We start from the raw sequence: 21,303 nt of genomic DNA on the forward strand, positions 1-21,303 counted from the left end.
GAGCACTCTCTCCGAGACACTGCCGTTTCACAGATCTTTTGTTCGGTTAGCCTCTTTTACCAAATTGTCGCTAATATGCCATTGCTAATCTAATAGAATGGTCCCTTTCAAATAAATCACTACATTTGCTAGTTGTTAAAGGTACTTTTGCACGCTGGCAATGTTGTGTTTTTTCTGCCTGCTACGAACATCTCCATGCCATGTGTAATGTAATTAAGTAGCTGTGTGGCTGTATTCCAGGAGCCAGTTAACAAACACAAATTAAAAACCCTTATGAACCTGGGGAAAAATAAAATAAAATAAAAAATTCTCGCTCTGAAAACCGTCAATTCTTTTCAGGTCACATGAAAAAGCAAAGCCCTGACAGTTCTCTCTGCAACAAGCAGCCTAAGCTACTTCCAGTCCCAACAAACATGGACGCATTCTCTTTTGGAATGCGGATTCTGTTTCCAGGATATGTTCTGCTACTTTGATAGTGTAGCTATGGCGATGACGATCAGTTGATTAAGACAGTAGGTAGGAGCGACACGGTGTAACACCTCAAGGAATACTGGAAGGGAACAGCTGTGTGGAGTCTGCCTGTATTTCCACTGGGTTGCGTAGTCTGGGGGTTGGAAGGGGTGCGGCTGGGGGTTTGGTAGGGGATCTTAGGGGGCCAGGGGTGGGCCTCGCCTGAATCGATGCTGTTCAGGGTTGGCCATGGTGGCGTCCTCCTGATGAAGTCAACTGTTGTTACGGGTGACTCTGGAGAGCAAGAGGTTAGGCGCGGCGCGGCGGAATGCAATTTCTTCGCCATCTGACAGAGCGCGGGAATAAAGTGGCGCACTCTTCCTTGGCAATCGCAGGGAATTGCTTCTCAGGGTGACAAATGATTAGCTGTTATCTGTTGACTGAATTTGATTCCTACAAGCAGCTGAGTCAGGTAACTGTGGAGGATCTGAGGAGAGGGAGGAAGGAAAGGTTTTTCCAGGAAATGAAATCGGCTTCCCCAGACACACCGGGACCAAATATAATCCTCTCTGTCAGAACCAGATTACTACTTTGTCTAATTACAGACAGCTTTCCGTCAGCGGTAGACTGTTTACCGAACGGTGCAGCTGTCTGTTTTGGTTGGGTATGCCCTTGTTGCATTCTTTTTGAAAGTTTTTCTTTTTAACCCTATTGAGAATTGCTCTTGCGGGTAAATGAGAGCATCATTTTCTGTCAGAAATGTTTCAGTTTTTCCCCCCCCCCCCCACGTGATTTTGTAGCTAAATATCCTGCTCTCAAGTAAGACACAGACAAACATTGTGGCGATCCACAGACATTTACCAAAGCAATAGGAAAAGAGCTTCAGTTTCGGCCGAGTCTAACGAGCTAGGGTATCGGCAAAGCAAATGTACAATAGAGTCCATAACAAGCTATAATGAAGAGGTTTATTCCTCTGTAGTGCAGGGTAAGGATTTTGACACATTAGGCCCTGGGCGGAATTCAAGCCTTTGTCTGTGTAATGTTTCTCTGGCACCTTGGATTCAAGTTTGAAGCCAATTTGTGGCAGTGACAGCGAGCGAACAGGCCAAGCAGGGGGAGAGATGTGGTCCCTACTCTCTGAGAGAGAGACTTGAACGGTTCAAGGTGTCAATGCATGATTAGTTCCCTCTCTGCAGTAGATCGGCTGGGTGGTTGTCACCCTGTGAACACAGTTGAAAGGGGAACTGGTTACCCGTTCGTTCTGTCACACCTCACACCGACCAAAACAGATAAGAACAAGAAAAGAAACAAACAGACACATATATAGCGCCTTTGAAACACCACACAGCAGCTACACAAAATGGTGGAGCCAATCAAATTGATTTCTGTCTGTCACAAGAATCAACAGAAAGCTCTATCTTTGCCCTGTGTAAGCCCCGGGGATGTACGAGCTGTCCATTACAGAGGATTTAGTGTTTTCATGTTAGAAAAGTCACACACACATACATATATATTATATCAGTATCTGGGAGATTTTAAAAACTGCCAGAACATTTAGGGACCTTGTCAGACTGGCCCTTCCTGTCTGACCCATGTGGGAGTGTGTGACGTGTGTGTCACAAGGACACCATAAAATGTCTCGTCACCTCTTTGTTTTCATTAACTGAAACAACAATCGAGAAAGTGGAGAGAGAGAGGGAGGGAGGGAGAGAGAGAGAAAAAGATAAATAAATGAAGGGCACCGCTGAAAGTGCCTTGGACTTCCTGTTACAGTAGATCAGCCAGAGGCAAACTAATACTTCACCTCTTTTTATTTGGGTTAACATCTCTCCTTCTCTCAATGTGTTTGAGTGCAGCTAGGAGGGGAGGATCCAGGGGTAGAGCAGAGGAAGGGGAAAGAGAGAGAGGGGCACGGGGGTAGTAATCCAGCTCCCCTTCCACTCCTCCGGGCTCACTGCTGTTTTAACCCAGTGTTGATTGACCCCGTGTTTGTCTCAGGCTCAGAGTCTCTCCCTTCTCCCTCTGAGGGGTGTTCCCCACATCCACTCCTCACTTGTGGGAGCCTGCGCTCCACTTTTTAAAAACTTCTCTCTCCATGTGATTTATGACCCACCCATCAGATATACCCATGGGTGCTCTCCCCTCTCACCGTCTCCACACACAGCTCCCTCCTTACACAGAGACCTCGTGACTTAAATGGATTAGACCGCGGAGCAGTTATCCACAAATGGATCCCGCAGCAGCCTGGCATTATTACCTCTGTCCTGTTAACTACCTAACGCACTAAGTGTAGAGCTTGCATCCCCCCAATGGCATCCTGCTCCCTCTTTAGGGCACTACTTTTGACCAGGGCCCCGGGCGAAAGTAGTGCACTGTATTGGGAATAGGGTGCCATTAAGGACGCAGTCTAAGGCGGCGTATGATTGCAAATGTGAAGTGGGTCCTGAGCTGCGACTCTTCTCTGATCTGCCACAGCTCTGTTTACCACAGCTGTAATTACCTGGTTTGAAGGAGTTAATAACCATAGGAAACTGGTTTTGCAGGGATAAAAGGAGCTGTAGCTCGTGTTCAAAGCGATGAGAGGTTTAACGTGTATACAGAGGGGGGATGCTCCCCCCCCCTTTTCATTCTGTGGCTCCCGAAAGAGAAAAAAAAGGAAAGTTTCCTTATCAGGTAATAGTTCAAAGGAGAAACTCAGTTGGAAATGCACTGTCTTGGGAAGATGAAAGTTTTTTTTGTTAAAAGTTACGCACAGGACAGGTTTCCTGTGCCTTTCTTGCTAAACTCCCCTGTCTGTCCCTAGCAAGTTCCTAGCTCCATTCTCTTCCTCCTGCCTGCTTGCGTAGCCGACCCTGTCTTTGAGGGGGAAAGTAAACCCTCCGTGCCGCCTGTCTGTATAAGATTAAATACCGAGATGGCGACAGGAAAAAGGCAGGGAGGGAAAACAAAGGCCAGGGTGGGTGAGGGATGTTGGGGAGAATTATCAGGTTGGTGACGGAAACTGCCAGTTTGTCTGACTCAAATATGTACAAATAAGCTTCTCTGCTTCTCGAACCTTTTGGAGGGCGGAGTCATCTATCTGTCTGAGAAAAGGCACACTGAGGACGTGTAAAGAAGTTAATAATATATCCAATCATTTCCCCCACATATCTTTTATCTTGAAAAGAAAAACCGGAGAAAAAAATATATACAGTATGAAGAAAACATACCATGATTAAGGAATATTTAGGGATTATATTGTAGATAATTAAGTGCATAGACGTCCCATCCTTATTTTCTGTAGTTCATTTTTCCTTTTAATCTGTGAAAAAGTGTAAAGTGTAGGTTAAAAGCAGTTTCGTAGCAGGTATAGAGTTAAACGAGGCCAGTAGGGAAGTCTTCTCCCACAGCACATTTCCTCTAGTTTACATTGTACAAATCATTCTGCCTGAGAGAGCTCTAACAGGGAAAGGAGAATTAATATGACTTCCGGTCTAGATGAACATTTGATAAAAGCTAAGTCACTGGGGGTCTTAAAGAGAGAGAAGGACGTTTACAAGGAACTTTGAGGAAGTATCAAGAAACAATAAGCTTAATGCTTTGCCTGGCTTAGCTCTCGTCCTTTGGTCCAAATTGTGTGTCTTAGAGAAATGGTGATAGCTCGCAGGCAGTGACAGAGGTGTGTGTGTGTGTGTGTGTGTGTGTGTGTGTGTGTGTGTGTGTGTGTGTGTGTGTGTCGGTGCGGTCTCAACATGAGACTATATAAGCACTATAATGTGTTTAACTTGTAAACTAGTCGGAGACAAATTACTGCCGGTTGGCAGGGAGGTGAGGAGGCGACATTTAAACTGTTCACCTTTTGCCTTCACATCTGTCCTACTAATGGGCCAGTCTCCCTCTCCCTCTCCCTCTCTCTCTCTCTCTCTCTCTCTCTCTCTCTCTCTCTCTCTCCCTCTCCCTCTCCCTCTCTCTCTCTCTCTCTCTCTCTCTCCCTCTCTCTCCCTCTCTCCCTCTTCTTCTGTCTTACCGAACCTCAGGCACATTTTTAATGTCTTCCCTCGTTCCAATTCCCCAACTAAAAGAAACAGTCATTATTAGTTTATTAGCGAGCCTCAGCAAATGTGTTAGCCGATATTCAGTTGTTAATGAACGAATTCAAACCCCCTCTACAGAATGTATTCACAGGCTGCTGTGAGTGCTTTAGCTGATAATAGTTTCCCAAAGACAAAAGATGAAGGAAATAGCATTATAGAGGGCAAAACAATGGAGGCCTATTGGAAACACTCTAATGGAATGCTCTTTCGTTTAGAAATGGTTTCCTTTTCGAATTTCTATGAGCTCGTCTTGCTCTTTTATAATGCTCTCTCGCCTCTGAGTATATAACAGCTATAGCTGCTGTTTGTCTCCCCAGGCCGGGCTTATTGCCACAGGGAATAGAGCCGGGGTTGACGTCGACTATAGAAAGTAAGGTATCTCAACCTGATGAAGCTGAATCCCCCTCCTCCTCCTACGAACCACTTTGCGTTGCTGCCTTGGCAGCCATGGCATGCCCTGCCATCTTCTTAACAAGGCAGGTGAATTGTTAATTAACGCTGAGGTAAAGAGGGGGTGTTGGGAGGGAAGGGGAGGAGGGAGGGAGGGAGGGAGCAAGCAGGGTAAAAGTGAGAAGCACAAACAAGTCGAAGCATTTGTTCGCGGTGTAATCTACACATCAATTATCCCGCTGAGCTAATTAGCACCTTGCATTACCCCAGGTACCTGCAGCATTCACACATGCTCACTCTTTCATGCTCCTGATCAAAAAAGGAAACAGATTGACAGAAACACAGGGAGGCTGAACCCAAGGGTAGCGCTAAGGCGGCGCTAAAATGTCCTTTTATACTCTTTTACGACAAAAGTAACTCACAGTGTGTATGCACGCGGCGTTAAGTTTCCCAGGTCCCTTTCCACATCATCTATGCCAAAGAAACGGCTCAATTATGTAAGAGGCACAAGCATGTTCTATATATCATATGGTACGTAGCCAAGGTTGCATGTAATTGACAGGGAAATGGGTCTGTGTGGTTTGTGTGGAAAAACAACTGTTTTTAAATGATGGCTCGTTTTCTTCATGGACTGACAGGCAAGAGGGAATGTTTTTGTCAATATTCAACAAAAGTGCTTTATTATTTTAAAAACCGACTGCAAAAACAAAATTGCCTCAGGTATTGCAGATTTGATGGACTATGTGCACTTTAAAGACAACGTTTGTTTTGCATTTGTTCGACGCCGTATGTCAGAAAAAGTCACGGCATGACTTTAAACTTTTGATTTGCGGTATGACGTTGTTGTTGTTTTTTTTGTTTTTTGAAGTACTACGTTGTAACGGCAACATCAGTAAGCAGTTCTTAAACTCTAATGATGAAGGAACAGAGTGAATGGATGGAAGGTGGCTCTTTGTCGTGTTGAAACCTCTCTGTTACGTAATAAACTAGAGGGGTGTGTTTTGTCGAAGCATCCTGGTTCAAGATGAGGTCTGATAAAGGTGTGTTTAGCATGACAAAGACCCTTAAGGGGTCCCCATGTGTCACGTGGGTCCTCCTGTGGATTGGCTGCTCTGTTGGTCAGAAATCATCATTAGAATTGACTTGTAAGAAGCAGCTCTGTTTTTTTTTTGCTACTGTGGGGACGAGGAGACCCTCCTGTGATGTAATTAAAGGTTTAGGTTCCGCTCTGGGTGGTGAAAAGGCAGGTGAAATATGGAAGTAGTAGGTAGGAGGCAGACAATGTGAGAAAATCTGTCTCTGATAGTGTTTACACACACCCACGTCATCCATAACTTATGGGCTGGGACGTGTGATGATGTTGTTCATTTAGTTCTAGAGAGAGAGAGAGAGAGAGAGAGAGAGAGAGAGAGGTTACTTACGACGAACGCCACTCATCTCGCATGCAGTACACATGGTTCTGAAATCTATGTGACTCGTCATACAATGTCTCTGTTAAAATAAGAGCATCGTAGTTTTTGCATCCAATGTGTTTCCTGGTGTCCTCGTGGAAGCCACATCCTCCTGGCTGCTCTAACTAATTGGGAAATGGTAACAGTATCAGGTCCAGTGTCTGTGTCCCTCTGAGTCTCCCGAGGCTGTTTCTCTCCCTGTAGGACACAGAGCCTTGCTGGGGCCCGTTGTCAGGGGGTTCACCCGTTGTCAGGGGGTTTGCCCGCCGCTCATTTGCTGATTGGAGAGAGGTGGAGAGAGGTTGGTGGGGAAGTGGGGATGAGGGGATGAAAAGAGGCCCATTTCCTGCAGCTCGTTTGATACCTGGTGGGGATGCTATTCAGGTGACAAAGATCCAGGCACAGAGGGGGGACCAGATGTGATTTACACACTCATTAGCATCTGAATGAAAAGGCTGAGACCCAGGCTGGATCAGATCAGATTGGGGGCCATGCAGACCAGACCGGGGTGGGGGGGTGGGGGGGCCCTGCTTACTCCCACTGCCTGGCTTGGTCCTCACCTGTGTGGGTGGATGGGTTCCCGTTCTCCCCTCTGATCTTTATCCCATCAGAGGGGCCTGATCCCTCACCCTTCTAAACCCCCTACCTTCCCTCTCCCTTCCCCCTGGCCACCAGCTGGTGACAGACTGGCAGACCGGCAGCGTTTTATGACAGTGAGCAGTCTTTCCTCTCTCTTGTTCTACACTCTCTCTCTCCTCTGCTCTCTCTCCTCTCTCACCTCTTTCTCTTCTATCTCTCGTTCTCCTCTCTCCTCTGCTCTCTCTCCTCTCTCACCTCTTTCTCTTCTATCTCTCGTTCTCCTCTCTCTCTCCTCTGCTCTCTCTCCTCTCTCACCTTTTTCTCTTCTATCTCTTATTCTCCTCTCTCCTCTCTCTCTCTCTCTCTCTCTTTCATTCTCCTCTTTATACTCTCTCTGTCTTTCTCTGTCTCTCCAGCTCAAAGCACAGATGCGATTCAGAAAATGTGCCTTCACACCAATTTTGTTTTTTTTACCTCGTTCATTGTGTTTAATACACATCAGGAAAATTCAACTAACCCGGCCCCTGACAATGAATCCCAAACAATACCGGTTTGCTTGGAAGTCTTCCAAGATGATACCTTGTGACAGTGAGCCTCTATTTCATACGCTGGACACAGTTCATTCGTAGGCGACAAAGAGCTGTAATATTTAATGTGGTAAAAGGTCATAAATTAAATTTGGTCATCATTTTAGCTAACAGTAAATTATTTTAGTTAAGAATAATAAACTTCGCTCTGTGTTTCTCTTGTGGGTTTAGTCAGTTTGACAAGCTGTCTCCTGCAGTGTTTAAAACTGTGTGAATACAGATGTCTCTCTTGTTTTTGTTCATTAGAATCTAATAGAGAGAGAGAGAGAGAGAGAGAGAGAGAGAGAGAGAGAGAGAGAGATTTTTCGTCTCGCTTTTGTTTATTGTTTATTTCACATGCTTTGGCAATGTAAACATACAGTTGAAGTTGGAAGTTTACATACACTTCGGTTGAAGTTATTACAACTCCAACCACTCTACACATTTCTTGTTAACAAACTATAGTTTTGGGAAGTCGGTGACACAAGTCATTTTTCCAACAATTGTTTATAGACCGATTATTTCACTTATAATTCACTGTTCCACAATTCCAGTGGGTCAGAAGTTTACATACACTAAGTTGACTGTGCCTTTAAACAACTTGGAAAATTCCAGAAAATAATGTCATGGCTTTAGAAGCTTCTGATAGGCTAATTGACATAATTTGAGTCAATTGGAGGTGTACCTCTGGATGTATTTCAAGGCCTACCTTCAAACTCAGTGCCTCGTTGCTTGACTTCATGGGAAAATCAAAAGAAAACAGCAAAGACCTCAGAAAAAAATGTAGACCTCGACATGTCTGGTTGATCCTTGGGAGAAATTTGCAAATGCCTGAAGGTACCAGAAAGTAGTCACGTTCTGTCTCCTAGAGATGAACATACTTTGGTGTGAAAAGTGCAAATCAGTCCCAGAACAACAGCAAAGGACCCTGTGAAGATGCTGAAAGAAATAGGTACAAAGTATCTATATCCACAGTAAAATGAGTCCTATATCGACATAACCAGGCCTCTCAGCAAGGAAGAATCCACTGCTCCAAAACCGCCATAAAAATCCAGACTACGGTTTGGGGACAAAGATCATACTTTTTGGAGAAATGTCTTCTGATCTGATGAATCAAAAATAGAACTGTGTGGCCATAATGACCATCGTTATGTTTGGAGGAAAAAGGGGGAGGCTTGCAATCCGAAGAACACCATCCCAACCGTGAAGCACGGGTTGGCAGCATCATGTTGTGTGGGTGCTTTGCTGCAGGAGGGACAGGTGCACCTCACATAATAGATGACATCACGAGGAAGGAAAATTATGTGGATATATTGAAGCAACATCTCAAGACATCAGTCAGGAAGTTAAAGCTTGGTCGCAAATGGGTCTTCCAAATGGACAATGATCCCAAGCATACTTCCAAAGTTGTGGCAAAATGGCTTAAGGACAACAAAGTCAAGATGGCCATCACAAAGCCCTGACCTCAATCCTATAGAAAATTTGTGGGCAGAACTGAAAAAGAGTGTGCGAGCAAGGAGGCCTACAAACCTGACTCAGTTACACCAGCTCTGTCAGGAGGAATGGACCAAAATTCACCCAACTAATTGTGGGAGCTTGTGTAAGGCTACCCGAAACGTTTGACCCAAGTTTGACCCAAAACAATTTAAAGGCAATGCTACCAAAAACTAATTGAGTGTATATGTATAACTTCGGACCTACTGGGAATGTGATGAAATAAATGAAAGCTGAAATAAATCCTTCTCTCTAATATTATTCTGACATTTCACATTCTTAAAATAAAGTGGTGATCCTAACTGGCCTAAGAAAGGGAATTTTCACAAGGGTTAAATGTCAGGAATTGTGAAAAACTGAGTTTATATGTATTTGACTAAGGGGTATATATATATATATATTTATATATATATATATATATATATATATATATATATATATATATATATATATATATATATATATATAGAGTGAGAGAGAGAGAGAGAGAGAGAGATTTAGAAGGGTGAGAGAGAGAGAGAGAGAGAGAGAGAGAGAGAGAGAGAGAGAGAGAGAGAGAGAGAGAGAGAGAGAAACTGACAGATTGTGTTAGGCTTCAGGTGCAAACTCAGTGTTCCTGAGATAAATGTAGCTGGAGGCTACAGCCGCCTGGACAGGAAACCATAACAACCTTGACCAGAACAAACGGTTGTTTTGACCCATTTGCTTCTCTCAGGGTCTGTACAATAGTTATGGCGAGTTAGGAAAGGTGAGACGCATTTGTGGGAACACAAAACAACTCAACTTGTCAGACTTGTGAAAGGATTTGAGCTTTTTTAGCTTCTCAAAGGCCAGCAAAATAAAAATGAACTAACCTCAGGCCTATACGTTTTGTGACTTTTTTTTGTACCTGTTTTATTCACATTGTAAGGAAATCACCATCAAATGACTTTGTAAGAGTGCATAATTACAACTCAGGTTCTGCTTAGCTGGTATTAACAAAAACCTACAGTAATCCATTCTGGCAGTGCAATATGTTATTGTAGCATGCTAATTAATCTTACAGGAAGTGTAATACATTTACAATATCAGATTGAAGCAATACTGTATATAGATTTATTAAATCTTTTAATCAGTTCTGGCTAAATTAATTTTTCACTGATTGCTTACATTTGAATTTGCATATACTTAGTGCAAGTAATTTATTTTCATGGATTCCTTTTTTTATTAAAATGGGGCATATGGTCCTTGAGCTAAAAAAACAACCATTGCTGCTTTTTCCACAGACCATCCTCACTTTAGTTGTATTAAATACTATGTCCTTTTAAGCAAAATCTTCTGCTAAAACGACTTCCTGTTAGGTCTGCCTTATATGACAAGGTTATGACTTATCAATATGACCTGTATCCAACAACAACAGGCTCTATTTTGTCAATTTGATAGATTTGAGAGTTTGTCGAGCCAGGTCTCTGACATCTACTGCAGTCACTCTGTCATGCTCTATGGCCTTGGTGAGACTAGATGATACTCCTCGTGACGCACCTTTCCTTTCTTTGTCCCTGATAAATAGAAATGTGATTGAAGACACGTTCGGAAGAACATCTCTCTTTCTCTCTGGCTCTCTCTGACAAACATGCACGCACACATGCTACCCCCCTCACACACACACACACACACACACACACACACACACACACACACACACACACACACACACACACACACACACACACACGGGCGCTCACACTGCAGCACTCACTTGAAGTACAGTAGACTGTGATTGATGACAGTGATGCGTGGATGCATAAAGGGAGAACTAGTGGTGTTATGCTGTTGGCTGTAAACAAGGTGCAAGGCCCCACTGGCTCTCTGAGCTCACTCACAGCAACAACAGACAGACAGAGCAACAGTCAGGTCATATTAAACAGCTAGCTGATAACACTGTGCTGTGACTATCAATTTGTTGCCCCCCCCCCCCCCGTCCCCTCACATGAAACCAACATCAGTCCCTGGCCCTACTCTGGCCCCGTCAGCAAATTCCTTTACCTGGAACGGAACTGTAACTGTGTGTGTGTGTGTGTGTGTGTGTGTGTGTATGTGTGTGTGTATGTGTGTATTTCTCGATGCCAGTGTATGTGTGTTTCTAAAAGAACATTCAGAGGGGAGGGCACACTGGGGCGGGGAGGCGGAGGTGGGAGGCGTGAACCTGTGGCAGCGAGCCATGGTGTCCCTTTGCAACTGGTGAGGAGGGCTGGAGAGGGAGAGGGAGAGAGAGGGAGAGACAGAAGGCCCGACAGAGAAAGTGCCACAGAGGGAAAGAGAGAGAGTGAGAGAGAGAGGACAGGTCCAGATAAGATTCTCAGCTTATAGCAGCACACTACTCCACTATCAAGAACATGGATACTCTCTTCTTGAGTGAGCAGGCCTCCAGAGCAGAGCACTGTACCCCAGCTCGCAGGCTGAGAACATCTAGGAAGCTGAAATATATCAAGAAATAATAAGATTCCAAAGGAAGTTTGTTACACTGTAAGATGAATTCTCCCTGTGCCTTACACATTGGATTTATATGCTATATTTTGATTGTGAATCAAACTAAAGCAAGGGTTTGTGTGTTTGAGGGGAGTCTTCCAGCTGAGCGCTTTTTGGGGTGAAATTAATATTTGATAGGAAACCTGATTCTTCTGGATAAAGCACCCTTCATTTACTTCTTTGATCCCCTGTTCCTTTTCCAGGACATTTCATTATTTATCTGCTTATAAATATCTGCATAAATTGAGCAGGCATAGGTGATTTGTCAACAGTCCAACATCGACATTGATGTGCAGGTGGTGCTCCCTTGGTATTCCCAGTAATGATTACTATACAATTTACATTTGTACACATTTACGTACAAAGGCACACACATTTCGAAGAGTTTAAGTACCCGCTTGCTGCATTCATTGGGAAAATTGGTAAGAAGCCTAAAAAGGGCTTTTATACTATAGTCAAAGAAAATTTGAAATTGTCTCCCTTTATGTGAGCAAAGTACCAGTTTGCCCATGATGAACGACTCAAACTGGAAAGTGTTTCATCCTTCCTCCTCCGAAAGGTTTTGTGTGTATTTGGTTAGTTACAGTAATTATAGCCAATAAGTGACAGCCAAAATCAGACAGGAGAAAGTAGAGGCTGCAAAGGCACACACACACACACACACACAAAACACGCACACACACACACACGCGCACACACACACACACAAACACACGCGCGCACACACACACACACACACACACACACACACACACACGCACACACACACACACACACACACACACACACACACACACACTCTCTCTCTCTCTCGTAGCAAGGACCCGCTGCAGAACATCTGCTGAGAGATTTGCATATTAATTAACCCATATTAACACTAATTATTCTGGGAAATTATCAAATAAATTACATTTTCTAATTTTAACCTTTTCCTTTGCTTGACGTATGTCAGCAGCCAGAGGAACCTTTAGCTGGAAATCGATCTCACCTGAGCCGGTTATCTTAGGATATTGTTATTTCTATTTATAAATATATGTTGTTTTTTTCATTTCATTTTCAGTCCTGAGGGCAGCCTAGGGAGCTTTTGTGTGCCTTGCCTCTCCCCCCCCCCCCCCCCTTTTTTTGGCTCCTGCGTTGGGGAGGCGGGGGCCCAGAACATTTGTCGAGGAGGAGGAACATGTGTGCAGGGTTGTACAGATGGTGGATCTGTACAGGTCGAGTAAAGGTGGGCCCTCTGAGCGGTTGAGAAAACCTTGAAGCTTTCTTTTTTCCAGCCTGTTGCTCAGGCCTCTGCAAATAAATGGGAGTTTAATTCAATTAGAATCAGGCTACTGTGGGTGCCTCATGGCAGACATTATTGAACATAACCAACCCCTCCCTGACACACTCAGAATCACTCACTACTCACTCCCATGCACACAGACATAGAGAGAGAGAGAGAGACACACACACACACACACACACACACACACACACATACACCCCACTCCCAGGTTGGTTTACACATTGCCGAATTTTAACCATTCATCGCCTCTACAATGCTGCCCCTCCCCTTTCAGCTCTTTGTTTGCCCTCTGCCACTGTCCTTTTATTGCTTATGGCTTGATTGGTCTGGCCCATGTGAAACACCAGGCCAGTAGACTTGGACAAGATCTTAAGCATTCTTGTGTATCTCACTGGAATACAGACAGACAGTCAGAATCATTTTCGGTATTTCTAATGAATGTAAAACAGCCAGTACTCCTAATGTCAGACAAGGTAGACATATTTAAAAATTCCAAAGAATATATTTAAATGTTCCCTCGGTTCCTCCCACCTACAACCCCCAAACGCTTCCTACCCTAAAAGGATGAAGGTTCACGGAACTGCCTACTCAGAGCAGTGGTCTAAGGCACTGCATCGCAGCGCTAGCTGTGCCACCAGAGACTCTGGGTTCGCGCCTAGGCTCTGTTGCAGCCGGCCGTGACCGGGAGGTCCGTGGGGCGATGCACAATTGGCCTAGCATCATCCGGGTTAGGGAGGGCTTGGCCGGTAGGGATATCCTTGACTCATCGCGCACCAGCGACTCCTGTGGCGGGCCAGGCGCATTGCACGCTAACCAAGGTTGCCAGGTGCACGGTGTTTCCTCCGACACATTGGTGCAGCTGGCTTCCGGGTTGGATGCGCATTGTGTTAAGAAGCAGTGCGGCTTGGTTGGGTTGTGTTTCGGAGGACGCATGGCTTTCGACCTTCGTCTCTCCCGAGCCCGTACGGGAGTTGTAGCGATGAGACAAGATAGTAACTACTAAACAATTGGATTCCACGAAATGGGGAATAAAAGGGGGTTAAAAAAAAAAATTTAAAGAAAGAAAAAAAAACAACCTTCCAATGGGGTAGCCACAAGGCTATGACCTTCTACCTAATGCCTCTTTACCTCCCCTGTTCTCGACCTCTACCCCCCCCCCCTTCCCCCTCTGCCCTCCTAGCCATTCAGGTGATCAGCATGTTTCTCATTCATGAGACAGGGCAGTTATCCTCCAATAGGGTGAATGTCCTTACTCATTACCGACGCCGATAGCCACAGGAAACGCTGCATTACCTGGAGCTATAAGCCTCAGCGGTCAGTTAGCCAGGCTCTCCCCATCACAATCTAACGGGAAGCTGGTTGGAAACGGGAAAGTCTCTGCCCCAAAAATATAGGGTACTGTAATGGACATAGAGACACACTGGGTGGAATAGATCTTCTGGCAGAAGTGGTTATTTGGATATTTGTTTCTGGGTCGTTCTGTTATGGATCGAGTGCAGATCCAGCGCCTCCCAGCTTGGGAGCCCGTTGAGGGGGATTTGTGGAAGAGTGTATGAAAAGGGGAAGAGTAGGCACACAGATGCACGTTTGCAGCACATTCACCCAAGGTATGTTTATTTGAGTGTGTGCTTTGGGTATGTTCAGATGGTCAGTGTATGCCTCAAGGGTTGTACGGTTGATGTCTGAGTGTATGACACGCAGATTTCGTAGTGGGAGAGTTAGGGTTTGTTTAACAGCTCGACAGTAAAACACAATCACATTTTTGGTCTTAACATGCAGTTTTTTCTCACTTTGGTAGAATTTTTTAGTTTTAGATGACTTGATATGACCTTTTAAAAAAAAAAAAAAATAATTATAAGGGTACAGAGAAACAGTCACAGTCAAAATATCGATGGTCAATATCGATTATCTTTATTTGTTTTCAGAAAGTTGATGAGATTTCAATCAGACTCCTTTTTTGTTTGTTTTGTTTTGCCACAGACGTTGAAAGGATGACTCGCTCTCTCATCCTCAACGGTCATTGTGGAAGGTTATCGACATCATAATCAATGCACTTTTGAAACTGCCCTCTGCACTGGTATGCCTGACAGCCTAATACCAGAGTTCTGAAAGAGTTACGCCAGACACGTATAAGCCCGGTATTAAGCAAGACTCAAAAGTGAGCAATTACAAGTGTCATTTTAATTATCTGTAAAAGTCGTTCCCTTTATCCACCTCCAATCAGGAGAAAGAAGAGAGCTGGTGAAATCAGCTGGTAACAGGTAGCATCAGTCAAAATGCCAGCTGTAATTGCCTTTGTTGCGGGTGGCACTTAAACTAAAGCAGGAGAAAAATAGAATGTGTCATCTGAAAGAAAACGTAGCCCTAGAAAGTAAACATGATGATTTCTTTGTCTATCTCGTCTAGAAACACAAAAGATTGATTAGTGGCGAGGTATAGAACAAAATAATGGCAGAGTGTAGGCTGACATTAGTAGGTTTCGAAATGACTTTGTTTCAGAGTACAATGCCCGATGTCAGGCTGGTGCTTACATTATACTGAGGCGTCTGTCAGAGATGTCACCTCAACAAAGCAGGCTTTCTGAAGTCAATGCTACTTGCTTCTTTGATTGACAAGTTGCACCCGGTCATTTCTGTCTTCTCCAGGCTCTTTGATGAGTAATGCTCTGTCTGATAGCCAATGTTCTAGCTTGGATCACATCCCCTCTACTACTCCCTACCTCACCCCTCAAACACGTAGACCTGCATGGAAGCACAGATCCCCAACCTGGCGTTAGAAGCTTTTCATGGTTTGGTTTGGACAACTGTAGATGTCTAGAGGTTTGCAGGGGGTGGGGTGATCTTCACGTCCCCTCTATGATCCGAGGTCCATTGTCTCCAGTTCCGTTGGTCAATATTGAAGACGTCACATTGTAGCGCCTCTCTTCATGCGTTAACCAATACGCTACACATGGACCTGTAGCACACTGAAAAATGCCCTATGAGAGGTTTGGGGTGCAAAGAAAGGCCTTTTAAAACCTGTCCATCCTTAGATAATGCCATTCACTCCTCCTGGGTATTCGTCGGAATTCAGGCTGTGTCCAGAGATCAGGTCTTCAGGGGGCGGGGTAATAGCTTCCCAGGCCTCCTGCTTCTTTGTTACCCCCTGCCGCCCGCCTGCTAGGCCACCCTTAGAAACCTGCCTGGGAGAAAGGGGAGTACGGAGTCCACAGCACGTTGTGTTGCTAAGAAGGGGGGTTAGGGTGTGTGTGTGTGTGGGGGGGGGGGGGGGGTCAGGGTAAGTTGGGAAGGGACCAAAGGGGAAATACAATAATAATAATAACATCTTATCAATTGTGGGCCAAGGTATATCGGGGACCACACAGCAGGAGTTGAATGTCTCACTTTCTTTTTGGCTTTTCTTTGGCTTTCTCTTTTTTTTTCATGTCTGGGGGCATTACCCAGTCTGAACTTGCCTAAACCCTTGTGGTCACACCTCTTGAAAAGGTTTTGTTTCCCCCGTCAATTGGTATTCTAACCAGGTCAGCTGATTCTGCTGGCCCTGTCTACGCAGCCGCTTTCCTTGTAATTTGCGCCTGTTGTTCGGAAGGCAAGTGCAGACCCGCGGATTATACAAAGATCATGTATGAACGTACTGTGTACGCTCAGCGTAATCTTATTTCTCTCCGTGCTATATAACAAGTAAATATCTGATTTATTTTCCCTTCTCCGTTTTGGAATTTTAGAAGGTTTTAGAGTTGTATTTAGTAGTCATTTATAGCTACAGTACAGCAATTAAAACGGACCGTAAACATTTTTGCACTCTGCTTTTTCCTCGCCTTCCCCCTAGCCACATTTGAAATTGGTTCCCATGATGTCATACTCTGACCCCCCCCCCCCCCCCCCCTTCTGCGGTTGTTTTGAGTCTGTTTCTCCAGAGTAGTGTTTTAGGAACTAGCAGTGAGGTGTGTGATGCGGTGGTCCTGTTTCTCTCGCTGAGGTAACGTCTTGTGTTTATTCCTCTAATAAGTCTTTTGCCCTCCTTCGTAGGACAGACAATTTATGGGCCTTGTGTGTAGACTGGAGAGGCTAGAGAGACGGCCCTTGCGAGGGCAGACTAATTCACAAACAGCCACCTTCAATTGAGTTCACGGCCCTTATTTACAAGCTGCCTATTTTAAGAGAGGCTGCCATGTGTCTGGGACCAAGTGTTGTGGAATCAAGCGGGCCGCTACTTGTGTGAGTTATTTTAATGCGGGGCTCGACTGCGCAAGTGTTTCTCTCCGCAAACCATGACTCATTGAAAACACTCCCTGAAAAAGACGAGAGGAGAGGGCACGGAGGGAAAGGGGCAGGACGCAGGTCCTGTTTCGATGAAGCTAGGGTTATTTTATACTGTATGTATTGTTTCATGTATCATTGTCAAGATCTGACTTGACGGTTGATTTCTGTCAAGTTCTGAGGGAACAACACGAAGTACAGTAGGTGCGTCACTTACGTAGGAGCGGTGAATGTGATGAAATGACTAGGGGTTAAGCCATTTCCATCCAGGGTGGTATGACTATTTGACATTTGTAAATATCAGAAGTGCAGAGCATCTCAGCCACGTTGGGTATGCTTCAGATCTGTGAGCCCCAACTGAAAGGTGTAGCTAGGTTGGCATCTCAGGCAGTCTACTGCGGGAGAAAATGTGTGGCTATTTTGGCGTGTCTACGTAGCAGCTGACTGACTCCACACACCATGATGGTTAAAGTTACAGATTCCAGTCTGTCGCGGTGGGTGTTGTTGTAATTGGGATGTACCCCCCCCCCCCCCCCCCGCCAGAAAGGGTCCACGTCTCAAACAGGAATGGGTCTAAACCTGTAATCAAATAAAATCAAAGTTTATAGGTCTCTTATACAGTTTAGCAGATGTTATAACAGGTGCAGCGAAACGATTGTGTTACTAGCTCCTAACAGTGCAGTGCAATCATGACTTCATCTGAGGACATAATCCTCTTTGACCTTTTTCCCATTTCAGGGTCAGTACAATGAACACCAAACATGAATTCCTCTGCAGTGACCCATCTTGTTTTGTTTTGTGTTCTCCCTCATTGCAGCGTTGAATTACGAGAATGTGATGGATACTGGTTCAGAGACAGAGGATGAGGACAAGCTGTTGGTATCGGAGGAGGACGGCCTACTGAACGGTGTGGGCAGCCCTGCCAGCCTGAACAACCACGACGCCGGATCCCCGAGGGTGGGCCACGCCCTGATGACAAAGGAGGATGAGGACGATGACATGAGGGACAGCGGAGTAGACCATGTCTGGCATGACAACGACATGCTGCACGCCTCAGTCGACGGTACTGGTGAGTGTCACACACACACACAAAAGCGTGCGGATCACAGCCAAAATGTTTTCCAGATTTATTTTGTTTTCCACGAGATGAGAGGTTAGCCAACCCCCCCTCCACCATCACCACCTCCGCAGTAACAGGGGCAGCGATTGACCGCGCTTGCCAGTCATAAGAAGTGTACGAGATCAAACCAACATTTTGACATGCAGTGAGTTGACAGGGGCAAGCAGAGTCAGGAGACATTACTGTAACTTGACGATACATAGGAAACGTATGTCGGTGCCACGTAAGATTGCAGAGGAATGTCGGAGATTCCTACACCCCACATGACTGAAACTCACTCGGCTCGTCCCAATGCTAAATCTCTGGCCATGTCTATTCTCGTCTTTATCCTCACTTAAATAAACCAGAGTTATGTCAGACGGTATTAACAGATAGCTTTTCAATCGTAAAAAATTAAGAGCATCTTAGAATCGCCCTCTTTCGATTGTCTATATTATCGCAATATGATCAGACTTTCAGTATGTGATTGATATAGCTTCATCTGCTAATAATCTAGTTTAGATCATTTCGGGCAGGTGATGCGTACAACTTTGGTGGCGCCTTCCATTTAGTTTCATTTGGAGCATTGCTGAGAACAGAGAGCCTAGTCATGGATGCTTGAAAGATAAATACTTTTAATTAGGGCTAGGGGATAATCATTAAAGGAAGCCAGACTGCTGCAAAATTCATTAACAAGCTTAAATGAAATTTTTTATTTTTATGATAGCCATTTACATGTATAATAAGAGTCAATGATTCTCGCAGCGGTGTGACAGAAACAGAGTGTAGCGCGAACTCTCATGTAAGACCGTCCCGTTTAAATGAGCCGGTGTGTTGCCTATTCATTTCTACTAATGAACTGGGCTCTGTAGAGTGCTGGAAAGGGGGGAAATATTTCACCCCCTGAAATGTCATTGCGCCCCAAAAATGATCCTCTATCGAAAAAAGGAGGAAGTTCACCTTGTGGTTGCTGATTATCGACATGCAAATCGGAAACATAGTTGTCGTAGACAATCGCTGTATTATTTTTGCTCTGTTTCTATTTCTGCCCCGCTAGTAACAGTTCATATGGGGTTTGATTCTTTCAAAACAGAGATGTTCAAATAAATCAAGATCAAAAATAAACAAGTAGTCAAAGCGTACAGTAATTGTTTATTTGATAAAAGCCCGTGGTGCCTTAATGTCTGTAATTCAACTATGTTGCAATTCCCAGATAATCTGCTTCTCATGTGATAAAACGTCGTCGGCCATATTTCTCAGACCTTGTGTGGTTCATTAGTGCAGAGATGATGGGAGTCTTCTCTTTCCCAAGCTTGTGGGTATTATGTTTGAATGTCCCTTTTCCTCTCTCACGATGCCTTACTGTCTACAATGATACCTCAGCACATAACTTTCCCCGGAGATAAGCTGTGCTTTTCTGCCCTGCCCTTTTCACGTCAGCTTTAGTCCTCTGTCCTGAGGAGGCAGGTTTTGAACAGAAAAGCACGGCAAAAGTTTCTTAGCTGTGCCTTTCTGGTGCCCGGCACAATCAGAGTTTTGTGTTTTCTAGAATGGTCCTTGGCATTCTTTCATCCCACAATGGGGCGGTGGACACAGTGGGCTGGAATACATGACATCACTTATCACTCTAAAAGAAATCACCTGCATTCTCCCCTGTCTGCCCTTGTCTCTTTCTTCTCCCGGCCCGGCTCTGTTCAAGGACGTTCAGAGAACTAACAGAAAGGAGGAGGAGGGCCTTTTGTTTTTACTGCGCCCTGTTCCACTGGTAACTGGCCATAAAAAAATAGGAATGTTTTCCAAACAAACAGCATCAATGACGTTAAGTAAATAGGTGGACTTATGGCAGGGGAAAGGTATTCTGGACCCCTCCTCGGTCGCAGTCAGAAACTTAAACACCGTCCTCCAGTGAGGCGCGGGCCTTCGCTCACGCTCCCCCCTCTCCTTGCATGATTTATCAGGCAGAGACAGACCAGACGGGCTCTCGACTCACATTACACTTTCAACTATAAAAACGGGCCTCTCTCTCCAATGGATGTGTAGCTGTCAGAAGCAATAGGAATGGCACCAAAAGGGATCTGTGCAAAGGGCCATAGATGTGAGGTAGGTGTAAGTGGTCTTAGCCTACCTCCTGCTGGAAATTCCCTCACTCTCATTCCTTGACCACACACAGATAATAGGGACTGTTCAAGGTAAAGAGGGAACGAAAAGCAAAATCCCCACTTGTGCTCCTTTGAGTCATATCAACAACAAAAAATATGCAGTGAAATTGGATTTACTAAAGGCTGCGAAAAACCAAAATGGCTGCATCCATGTAAACTCTCTCACTTTCCAGGGAAAAAGAAACGCGAGGGCAAGAGGAAAAGGGAGCTCGATTAACATTCAGTAAATTATAAATGACAAAAAAGTAACTATTCATATATGCTGGTCTCTTAAACGCCAGAATTATATTTGTGGCTGTGGTGGAGGATTTTTTTTGATTGCTCACAATACTCCAGTGTATCTTCAACAATATTGTTAAAGGGCCATTTCCTTAGAGTGCAGCCTGGTTTGATGTCATTACTGAGAAGACAACGGCACTCCAAACCCCCTCATATGCAAATGAAAATGGCTGGCAAGTTTCTCCGCCACACAGTCAAGCTTCATGTCAAGGGAAAGTTGAGTACTTTTCATTCAATAGAGTCCATTTTTTTTCTCTGAAGCTATTGGCTGTTAAAAAAAATATATATTTTTGGTGCAGAAGGAAACCATCTCACTTCAAGTGAAAGAAACAGAACAAACCCTTGCTTAATGAACCAAACCATTAAACAACAGATTTTTTGCTCTACACCAAAATATACAGTATATATATATATATATATATATAAATATATACTTTTTTATTGTTTCTGCATTTGATTCATGATTGCTAATTCACTTTTTATTCTGAAGATTTTACACAGCTTGTCAGCTACTTTTCAAACTCATTTCCAAAATGTTAAGTCTGTTAAGTCCAAGATACAAGAGACAGTAAAGAAGAGAAATCCTCTATTCCCTTAATCCATTGATTTGTTTGTTTACCCCTCCATGGCAACACAGTATCCTTGAGACCATAGAAATCACATGGCTGAAACAAGGAGAAACAGAGAGAGACAGAAGCCATTTTATTACCA

At 44.4% G+C, this 21,303-nt stretch overlaps 1 protein-coding gene across 5 annotated transcripts in view; it reads left to right on the forward strand.

Moving 5' to 3' along the window:
• The window catches only part of LOC135542492 (zinc finger E-box-binding homeobox 2-like), a 78,673-nt gene that overhangs the window by 40,287 nt on the left and 17,083 nt on the right, over positions 1-21,303 (forward strand). For 4 of the 5 annotated variants that reach the window (XM_064969493.1, XM_064969494.1, XM_064969490.1 and 1 more), the window contains one exon: positions 17,873-18,124. In XM_064969493.1, coding sequence (XP_064825565.1) covers positions 17,873-18,124 — 252 coding nt within the window. Of the gene's footprint in view, positions 1-17,868; positions 18,125-21,303 lie in introns of all 5 variants that reach the window. The other variant, XM_064969492.1, reaches the window with a different exon arrangement.

The sequence above is a fragment of the Oncorhynchus masou genome, chromosome 6, assembly GCF_036934945.1.
Source record: "Oncorhynchus masou masou isolate Uvic2021 chromosome 6, UVic_Omas_1.1, whole genome shotgun sequence".
Lineage (NCBI taxonomy): Eukaryota > Metazoa > Chordata > Actinopteri > Salmoniformes > Salmonidae > Oncorhynchus > Oncorhynchus masou.